This window comes from Tribolium madens, unplaced genomic scaffold, assembly GCF_015345945.1.
Source record: "Tribolium madens isolate multiple individuals breed KSU strain unplaced genomic scaffold, Tmad_KSU_1.1 Scaffold_97;HRSCAF=244;Tcas5.2_LG3a, whole genome shotgun sequence".
NCBI lineage: Eukaryota > Metazoa > Arthropoda > Insecta > Coleoptera > Tenebrionidae > Tribolium > Tribolium madens.
Window position 1 is genome coordinate 6890598 of NW_025401069.1, and position 10616 is coordinate 6901213.

The 10616-nt window shown below is 34.1% G+C and overlaps 4 protein-coding genes across 5 annotated transcripts; 3 read left to right on the forward strand and 1 right to left on the reverse strand.

Moving 5' to 3' along the window:
* Positions 1–418: 418 nt before the first annotated feature.
* On the forward strand, positions 419–3886 carry LOC123014314 (cofilin/actin-depolymerizing factor homolog). Its single transcript, XM_044413370.1, has 3 exons — positions 419–796; positions 3038–3360; positions 3413–3886. Exons 1-3 carry the CDS (start codon positions 794–796, stop codon positions 3531–3533), a joined length of 447 nt encoding a protein of 148 aa, XP_044269305.1. The 5' UTR covers positions 419–793; the 3' UTR covers positions 3534–3886.
* Positions 3887–4028: 142 nt separating this feature from the next.
* LOC123014313 (mitochondrial import receptor subunit TOM20 homolog) lies at positions 4029–4798 on the reverse strand. The gene is made up of 2 exons (XM_044413369.1): positions 4557–4798; positions 4029–4499 (listed from the first exon to the last, which is right to left on the reverse strand). Exons 1-2 carry the CDS (start codon positions 4687–4689, stop codon positions 4177–4179), a joined length of 456 nt encoding a protein of 151 aa, XP_044269304.1. The 5' UTR covers positions 4690–4798; the 3' UTR covers positions 4029–4176.
* A 351-nt stretch (positions 4799–5149) lies between these two features.
* On the forward strand, positions 5150–7352 carry LOC123014312. Its single transcript, XM_044413367.1, is given in 2 exon segments — positions 5150–5337; positions 5386–7352. A coding segment is annotated over 1 exon segment (1626 nt). The 5' UTR covers positions 5150–5337; positions 5386–5419; the 3' UTR covers positions 7046–7352.
* A 1968-nt stretch (positions 7353–9320) lies between these two features.
* On the forward strand, positions 9321–10373 carry LOC123014669 (neurogenic differentiation factor 1-like). Of its 2 annotated transcripts, XM_044413892.1 has the most exons (4): positions 9321–9764; positions 9812–10105; positions 10152–10198; positions 10247–10373. In XM_044413892.1, exons 1-4 carry the CDS (start codon positions 9565–9567, stop codon positions 10327–10329), a joined length of 624 nt encoding a protein of 207 aa, XP_044269827.1. In that variant the 5' UTR covers positions 9321–9564; the 3' UTR covers positions 10330–10373. The 2 variants fall into 2 exon arrangements, with proteins under 2 accessions (XP_044269827.1, XP_044269826.1); XM_044413891.1 differs by having other exon boundaries at positions 9812–10198; positions 10247–10372.
* Positions 10374–10616: the final 243 nt, after the last annotated feature.

Genomic DNA, 10616 nt, shown 5'->3' on the forward strand with positions numbered 1-10616 from the left:
TAATATTAATAATACAGAATGATAGGTGACTCATTGCTACATTGCTTCCAAAAAAGGTAATAACAATGGAATTATGCTGTAGCAATGACCTTCCGAAAATATGTTTAATGTTTGAGAAAAGATGTTCAAATTTAGTAAAATGCTTGGTAAGGTATTTTTTGCTGATAAGAGTCTTTTCGATAAAATCATTGATTTTGGGGGCGTGGCGCCACTATTCAAGTAGTGGCGGCCATATTGGAGTACCTCCTTTTACCATTTATGGGCATTTAAGAAAACCGGCTTTTACATTGGTCGAAAAGCATGACTCATTTCTTCCTCCAAACGTAATCAAAAATTTGAATTAGATTGTCAACGGTTTTATAAAACCGTCAGAGGTTGACAAAATTGTCAAAAAACACTCCGTTCCCCGAAATAAATTGTTTAAACATTTCAAAGCGACTTAACTCTCGTGTTTGAAAAAGCCCGCAAAGCATACGCAGTGAAAAATAACGCGGTCGCCGAGCGTGAATTTCGCCAAAGTGGTGTTGTTTTCGGTGGCGGTTTCTCAGAAAGTGGGTAATTAGAGTTACTAGCTGGAAATTAATCGGCGAGTGAGCATTTATTTAGTTATATTTAGCAAAATCGGCTGTGGTGTAGTAATTGAGTTCTTATGCGCCTGCGCACTGCTTACATTGCCGGTAGATCAACGTCCGCTCCAGACCTCCAAAGAGAACTAACAGCACAGTCGTTTTTAAATCAGTACGTCTGGCAGTTGAATATTGTGTAAATTATTGTACTTCTTAGCTAATTCAAAATGGTAAGTGCTCTTGAAAATCGCTATTTTTGCACCCTCCCGGCGCGCATCTCGCCATTATCACCGTTAGAAATTTTTGACACCGCTAATTTTGCGCTGGCGGCCATGTTAAAGATTCGCATTCATTGCCAAATATAAGAATTTTTCACACATGCATCGGGTTCTGCTTCCTGCGCGGCCAAATTTGGGCAAACGGCCGATTTTGGCCAAGTTTCGCCGCAAAAATCGGCCTTCCGGCCAGCCTCGCCCATGCGAATTTGTCATGTTCATGCATCAACGTGTCTGCAAAATCTTCGCGTTTCTGTCCAACAGTCCAACACCTATGATTCATTCTTTCACAAGAATGCCGCCCAAGGTTGTACTGAGAAAACATTGACAATGCACCCGCTTTTCACTCATGGGGACGTGATTACAGGGATTTATATGGATACGTGACACCCGATATCCTTTCCCTTTTTATTAACGCACTCACGGCCGAAAACTTGCAACAAACGCAAGAAATCGGCCACAATTTATCAGAAAACGCTTAAAATATGCTACATGTGACCACTATTTATAGAGCTGTGTAATATTTTAGCTCTACCAAATTTGGACGAGTATTGAAACAACAAAGTCGCGTGTGGCATACAATTTACAGTTAGACTATTTTTTTTTTTTTATTATAAAGATCCGTCAATTTCAATCCTTTATATTTGTATAAAAAAGTCATTGGGAGGAAAACGAATCACTCATAATTCATTGTATTGTTTATTGATAACACATTTCATACTTATCATTTGTTAATCACCAAACCACATTCAGAATAATCCATGCGAAGTTTACTTAATGAATTTATAAATTATGTTGATTAAAACAAAATTAAATTTAACCGAAAACGCGAACGAAGTTGCTGTTCTCCTAATTATTATTTATTAGTCACAAAAGTTTTAGATAATTTAGCAAATCAGTTATTTCTTAAGGAAAAATTTGGTTTTATAGTCAGTCTCATGTCTTTAAGCGGAATGACGTAAGACTAGCAAAAATGCAAATAAATTAATTGAAATCATAATAAATGTTGACTAAGAATTTTTTTTATAACATTAGTTCTGATTTAGAGTATATTGATTCGTAAAGACGTTCTTTGAAAGATTGTGAAAAATTAAAAAGTGGTGAGTTTCTTGAGTTCAGACTGGGAGATTGTTTTAGTTTTTATTCATTTTAAATAACGAAATTTGTTTAAATTATGAATCAATTAGAAAAACTGCTGACAAAAACATATTTTGGCTTTTACTTTTATGTCCTTTTTATAAACTGTATAATATGTATCGTTTGTGTAAAATATCTTTGATTTGTGATAAAACCTATCCATTCTTGTATGTCTGCGACGATAAAATATTTGAGTAGATAAGATGATAATACTGCACCTTTATTTTCTGGAATCAATCACAATTTTAGAGTCACAATGTAGCGTTTAAAACGTTTTCATAAAAAATGACAAAATGTTGCATTTATTTGACATCGATAAATTTTAAGGGATTTTTTCGATTTGGAACCACAACAAAACCTTTGGATTACTAGAGTTTGCACTTTTAATATACTCTTAAATTTTAACGGTACATTATAAAACACAGAATAGCACCTGACATCTGTGATTCACGTTAGTAAAAAAACATTTCCTGTTTTTGTTAAATCAGAATTGGTGTTAGAATATGACGTTTAAAAAAGCTTTGCATTGTAATACACATATGCTGTTTTAATCAAAACAAATTAACGTTGAAAAATTTAAACGCATTTAATGATTTCCGAATTATCATCATAGTAAATATCTATACAGATGTAGTTTGATGACTAATGAGTATATTTTTGTATTTTTCAATTTCCTGTTTTTATTTTTATACATGATACATTTAAATGTTAATTATTTCGTAAGAATTGGTTCATAATTAACGATTTGAAGAACATTTCCCGTTCACTGAATGAAACTAACTGTTATTCCTGTTAAAAAGAAATTTTTGGTACAATTATTCAGAAATCAAACTTTTGCCCAATCTTTTTTTAACTGAATATTTAATTTACTATAGGAAGAACGTTTATTCATCTTAAAATTTGGTCTTAGTAAGTGTGTGCCAATGCCATTAACGTCATTGAGAGCTGTCAATTTCATAAATGAATTTGCCAGACCGACAGCATTTTGCCTCAATGGAGGCATGTAATTGAAGATTGTTTAGTTTTCAGAGTTGACTTATTTGTGTTTTCTGTTTACAGGCATCGGGGGTAACAGTTTCTGATGCGTGCAAGACAACGTACGAAGAAATAAAGAAAGACAAGAAACACCGCTATGTAATTTTTTTTATTAAGGATGAAAAACAGATTGATGTGGAGGTCATAGGTGCGCGTGATGAGGAATACGACCAGTTCCTTCAAAATTTACAAGCGGGAGGTGCCGGCGAGTGCCGTTACGGCCTTTACGATTTTGAATATATGCATCAATGTCAAGGCACTTCAGAATCTTCCAAGAAACAGAAGCTGTTCTTAATGTCCTGGTGCCCGGATACCGCCAAAGTTAAGAAGAAGATGTTGTATTCCAGGTTGATTGCTTTATTTCTGTGCGTTTCTTTTTAATTGAAATTGTTTTTTTAGCTCATTTGATGCTCTCAAAAAATCATTGGTAGGTGTACAGAAGTACATTCAAGCGACGGACTTGTCTGAAGCTAGCCAGGAGGCTGTAGAGGAGAAGCTCAGAGCCACTGACCGTCAGTAGTAACCTGTTGCTATTCTCCCTTAAGTTACGACTGTCTGTCTACTCAACGCACCGACCTACCAAGGTGTATTATTTATATAAGTATTTGAATATTTAATAAAGCTTCATTTTTAAATTGTATCCAAAGTGTTTTATTACTATTGTAATGTAGTGTAAACTGTAAAAACATTGTGTAATTTAATGGTAAATCAATTAAAAACACTTTTCATCAAGAAAAAGCATTTTGTGTCAATTGTGTGCTCTACACAAGTTGTTTAAATTGTCATAAAATTGTACACCTTGCAAAGGTAAGTTTAAGTTCAAAACTTGTAAATCAATTGCCAATTTTAAATAAACATTAATTTTTTTCATTGTGTATGTCTTTATTTATTAACGTGCTTTCGAAATAAGTACTAATAAATTATTCACTCAAGGCACAGTTCCATACAAAAATATATTGAAGAACCACATGTTGAAAGTTGACAACAATTTCTTTGGAAAACTTATCTAATCACGGACGTGGCCGGTGGCAGTTTTTATTTACAGAAAATAATTACAACAAATAAAAACATACAAAACATTCATCAAGTATATTGCATTTGTAACAATTTTACTGATGTAATAGATGAAACGTTCTAAAAATGAGACTAGTGAAGGCATTAAACTACTCCACATCTTCTTCCTGCATTGTAGGAGTCGCTTTAACAATTCGAGGAGCAACAGCCGGCAGTCTTTGGATAAGAAGATGAAACGCTTGTGGCTGCAAGGTCTGTTGCAGGAGATTAAGCAAATCATTGGGCTGTCCACACACAGCCACGGCATTCCCAATGTGATCAACCCCATTCTCGAGATCACCCACAGCGAGCAACTCCTCCCCTAACTGGATTTCTTGCAAGAAGAATCTCTGCACAGCCTCGTGGTCCTTCATGTCTGGGAAAACGGTTGTGCGTTTGTTTGAGGAGGCTGCCATCTTCTTGGCGCGTCGTCCTAAAATTGTTTAAAACGTGCATTTTACATAACCACACTTTCGGCTTGTGTACTTACGCTCATGTAACTTCTTTTTAAAGTCAGGGTCGTTGTGTCTTTGGTGGTCGAAATATACGCAATACCCTAGAAATAATGTGCCGCAAATCCCTGCCGCTATCCCGAGGGCAACGCGCGATGTTATCATTTCCATTTCTTCCTTCAACTTTAGATTTTTACACACAAAATGTTCAACACCCCATAACGTTACACCATGAAGAAATGAAAAAAATGACAGAACTCGGATTTTGACAATTTACGATAATCGAGGATGGCTCGGCTGTGTCCGGCCCCCGAACACAATTCGCAAACGGGATTGGTCCCCGATTCGAATTCAAATTCAGCCCCCCCGCCAAAGTCAAAAATAAAACCACGATTTCATTAAAATTGTGCAATTTCTAATATCCAATTGAATTCGTTTACAAATAAGAATATATTTTGTCGTAGTGATCGATTATTGCATAAAAATCAATTACGAGTCAATGATCCGGATTCGAGTGCTAGCCTTGAATTTTGAACCACATGAGACATGAAAACAAACGTTTCACATTTCTTACATGTTTTCGACACCTTTTTCTAATTTTCCTGATTTTCCCTCCCGTAGGTCGATCTATTTCTGCTGATGCTGCGCACGAAGGTTTTTGTGATCAGCTGTTTGTGGTTTGTGAAATAAATCAATTATTTTCCATATTTGGTAAAAGCGTCTTGTGATTTCTGTGTACAAATCCAAGTGTGTTGATGTCACATAGTTTATGACATTGACACTATACCCAAAAGTGCAATAAATCATTAAAATTCAATGGTAAGACTGATTCATACAAAATAACAACCCCATAACACTTTATTTTAGTTCATTTTGCGATAAGTACAAAGATTAGTTGAAAATGGCACATTCCTCGCAAGGAATTTACTCGCCTTTGCCCCAATCAATAAGCGACTCCGACTCTGAGGAGCTTCACATGGACGCTGTATGTCCCAACTATGTAAACAAAAACGTGCAAAACGGCAATAGTTTGGACCACAAACGCAAATTCCGCAACAATTCTGCAAATTTCATTCAACTTGGAGATGATCTACTTCACATTAAACGGGGGAGTCCTAGGATGTCCACTCTGCGCAAAGCGGCTTTCGTTTTATCAATAATTCTCTGTTTGTTGCCTATTATTGTATTTCTCTTCTTTATACCCTGTTCTGTCTCTCATACTTGTCCAATCAAAACCACCAACTGGGAAAATAAGCAAGAGGATGTTGAACTGAAGGGCAAAATAAACCTAGTGCAAGGTATAAACCAAAATCACTTGAATCTTGCAATTTTATTTCAAGGCGATATTCGTTCCCCAAAGGTGCTAAAAAACGGGGCGATTTCGTTCTTAGGTAGTAGCGGAAGTGTGGCTTGGTATTTTTGACAGGAGGTTGTTCCTATCAAGTTAGATTGTTCTTTGATTGATGTTGATGATAACGGTATTAATGACTGTCTGCTTCTTGATGAAAGAGGCCTGAAAGCAATTGAGACCATATCGGGACAGGGGATTTGGCACGCGCACAGCCATGAAGAAAGAACAACAATCAATCATTTAGACTTTCCCGTCAAATTGCCTGATTACAACTCTGACAACGTGAATGAGTTGATCTCAATTTATAAGAGGAGAAGTCTTATGATTTTCTGTGGTCGCTCGGGGAAGGCCCTCAATAACATCCCTGTTGATAATTGCAATGAAATTAATAATCTGCAAAGTAGGGACAATGTTCTTGTTTTCGCCTGTTTGCGTGATGATTTTACCGAGAATGTGAAAATATCTCTTGATGATATAAAAAGAAGATACGGTAATACATCTTTTGTGATATTGCCGGTAAAAGACGACTTTACAGACGGTGACCGGAATAGTTTCGTAGTCGGAAATCGCAAATTACTCGTCAATAATGTCGGTATTTGTCCCAATTGTCGTGCAAGTATTGAATTAATTGACCTTAATACGCGAAAAAAGCAGACTTGGTATTACAACAACGCTTCCGTTTTGAATCCCAAACTATTTCATTTTCAGGCGACCAAATCGAATTTACAGTTGTTTAAAGGTCACATAACTGGTTTCATTTTGAAAATTTGGCAGTGGATAGATACGAATATCCCGGATAAGAAATTAATGAGGTCATCAGAATCAAAAAGACACGCTTACAGTTCAAAAAATGCCTCTTATGTCACGAATACTGTAACTGAAAGGGTTGTATTGATTACGTTTAATGAGAGTAATGTTCATGTTATTAATGCTAGTTTGATTGAGGTAACTCAGTTGTGTGTTCCGTTTTATGATGACTATATTTGTCAACCTGACTTGCACAGTCAAGAGAATTCGATTCTGGTTGGTGATTTGGACCAAGATGGGAGTCAAGAATTGATCAGTTATTCGAGTAGTTTTGTTAAGAGAGAGGATATACAGGACTGGTTGCTTATTTCAAATATTACGGTAATTCGTTTAGAAGCCGAGTTACCCAAATTGTATGAAGAGAAGTAATTGTGGCACATATAATACACTAATATACTATTTTGCTAACATTTTAACCAGCTGATTAATCTTAACACCAAAGATTTGGGTTTTGTACTTAACACTGGAGTAATATATTGTGTTTTTCGTCACGTTTTACTATTAGATCTACTGTGAGACTATTTAATATAAAATGTACTTGTCCTTGAGGAATTTTTAAAAATGTAACTTATTTATGTGCCTGTTGACACCACTAATAATTATTACTATAAATGAATTTGTCCGTTTTAAGAAATTTATTTTTGTTAGTGTGTGGACATAAAGCAAAAGTACCATACTCGACTTTATTATTTCTACCCATTTCATTCCCTCTGTTAAAATGCACAATTTTTTCTGTGATCATAAACGTCTGGTTTGTTCAAATAGCTTCGAAGAAACTTTCAATTCCACTCTTCATAGTCCGGTCAAATTAGTCATAAAAATAGTGGTCAAATAACGAAAATTCCGACAGAGCTAAATTTTGGTGGAGACCTTGGGTATACCATTAGAAATAAAGTGTCAAAAGTCCCCATCGATCCCATGTGTGCTAAAAAAGTTATTCGGGGTCAAAGGTCAATATTTGACGTTTTTTAGATTTTCTTTTCGAAAACGGCAAGTTTTATCAAAAAAGTAGCTCAGACGAAAATTATAGATCTTAAAATTATCTACAAAATGGTCTTTATACTTTTTTTCCAAGAATCACCATTCCTGAGATATCGCGATTTTAAAAGTTGAAGGAGTAACGTTCTACATCATATGCACATACAGAGTGCGCCAGAACTCGCGCCCCAAAGACAAATGCCATGTAGGGTAAGGTACCAGGAACATAAAAAAAAATTTTTAAAAATCTATCTATAAAAATTTCGAAGTTATGAGAGTTTAAATTTTGCACTTTGACTCTTATTTATTTCTGTAGGATAAATAATTTTCCACGTTTTTTTGCTACAGGTTATTAGAAAAGGAAACAAAGAAGCTGTATCCTAAGTTGTAACTCTGTTTAATATTATTTGTAGCTTTTATTGACAAAATTTTTGTACCTTTATCAAATAATTATAAAAAAACATATACAAGGTCATCAGTATTATTAAATAGACATAAAAAAATGACAAATGTCAAAAAATAAATTTCAAAATTTTTTGACAGATAGTATTTTTTAAACATTTTTTCAGTACTCTGGGGACTACCCAATTACTCCCTTTCAAGGAAATGCGCGATTTTTTGAACAACCTGTATGTATTACCAAATAAATTCTTTTTAATTCTAATGGAATCGAGATATTTATAAGTTTAATGAAGTAGAAGAAAAATTTCAAGTAAAATAAGATACCAGGAACATAAAAAAAATGTTTAAAAAATTTTATCTGTCAAAAAAATTTGACATTTGTTTTTTGACATTTGACTATTTTTTATGTCTATTTAATAATACTGATGATTTTGTATATGTTTTTTTACAATTATCTAGTAAAGGTACAAAAGTTTTGCCAATAAAAGCCACAAATAACATTGAACAGAGTTACAATTTAGGACACAGCTTTTTTGTTTCTTCTTTTAATGGCCTGTAGCAAAAAAACTTGGAAAATTATTTTCCCTACAGAAATAAATAGAGTCAAAGTGCAAAATTTAAACTCTCATAACTTTGAAACTTTTATAGATAGATTTTTTTTTAAATTTTTTCTATGTTTGTGGTACCTTACCCTACATGGCATTTGTCTTTGAAGCGGGAGTTCTGACGCACTCTGTATGTGCATACCATGTAGAACGTGACTCCTTCAACTTTTAGAATCGCGATATCTCAGGAATGGTGATTGTTAGAAAAAAAGTATAAGGACCATTTTGTAGATAATTTCAAGATCTATATTTTTTGTCTGGGCTACTTTTTTGATAAAACTTACCGTTTTCGAAAAAAATCTAAAAAACGTCAAATTTCGACCTTTGACCCCGAATAACTTTTTTAGCACACATGGGATCGATGGGGACTTTTGACACTTTATTCCTAATGGTGTACTCAATATCTCCACCAAAATTTAGCTCTGTCGGAATTTTAGTTATTTAAAATGTTTATTTTGACCGGACTATCATGATTTTGTAAAAGCTGAAAATAGCAAGTTCGTCACAATTTCAGCAGATTCTAAATCAAAATTGGACTAAACCACTGTTTCTGTACTTTTCACCTGAGTTATGTTTTTTGTATTTGTTTCGCTCACACGCCACAAATATGTCTAAAACTGGGTTTATAGTATAAATTGACAGTGTTTGATTTATTTAACTCGCCTTATCAGATTAGCGCATATGTCACTATAATTTTGAATATATCGAATTTTGCCTCAGTTATTAATTATCCTATAATAAAAGTTTATTACTCTATCTTTCCCACGCACCATATGTACACTACCATATGGTGAGATATGTCAATATTATGGGTACCCCGTATTATCATCCGCACTTGATACCTCAAACTTGTTCATTTAAGTGGAAAATCAGAAAGCAAACAAAAAAGCAGATAAGGCCTGAATGGTTAAGTATATAAAGGATTTTCGATTTATTTACGAATATTTAATTTTGTTTTATGCAATGGAGCCGGTCCTAAAAAATTGTGAAAGAAAAGATGTGAAGTCTAGAGTGAATAAAGTGAAGTTGAGACGATTTAAAGCGAACGCCAGAGAGAGAAATCGCATGCATGGATTAAATGCCGCTTTAGACAAACTGAGAAAGTAAGGTTTATGAAATTATAAACAATTAATTATTTAAAATATTTTAGTCGCATGCCTATTCAACAAACACATTCAGATCTGAGTTCTGCTCCACAAAAACTGTCTAAAATTGAAACTCTACGCCTGGCGAGGAACTACATTTTAGCAATGTCTCAAACATTGCAAGAAGGCCGACCAATGGAATTGACGAGGTTTATTAAAATTTTGAGTCGAGATTTAAGCCAAACAACTGCAAATTTACTAACAGGAACTTTGATGGGAAATGGTGGAAAACATTTAAATTATCGGAGAATGTTTATACCTATACCTGAAAATAACAGTGGTTGCAGCTATCAAGACAGGTATAATAATCATAATTGTAATTATAGTAACAATTTTCCACCACAGCCTTATATTGGTGGCAATTTTTACAATTCCTATTGGCCAGGCTACAGGTTTGAATGTGAGTCAAATAGTGATGGAAGAAATATGAGTAATTTTAGGTGTTGGGAGAATAATCGTGGGTACAATGAACACTGTGTGTACAATGTTTGTCAGTGATATAGTAAAAGTTAACAAAATCTAGTCAAAAAGGCTGTAAAATTGTATCTAATAAAAGTTTGTATTTTTGTACGTTGAAATCGAATTTAACCGTTCTTTTAATTAAAATTTTTATTTTATCCTACTGCAAAAAAAGACAAACAGGAATATGTAGTCTCACTATTTGCAGAATCTTAAAATAAATCTACAATTAACAAAAGCTTAAAGCAAGAAGTACTTATTTAAATTATTTTTGTGTACCGAAGTATAGAAACATCTCTAGGGCTTACTTATTTCATTTTAATGTTTCTAGTTGGGTTTTTTGAAACAGTG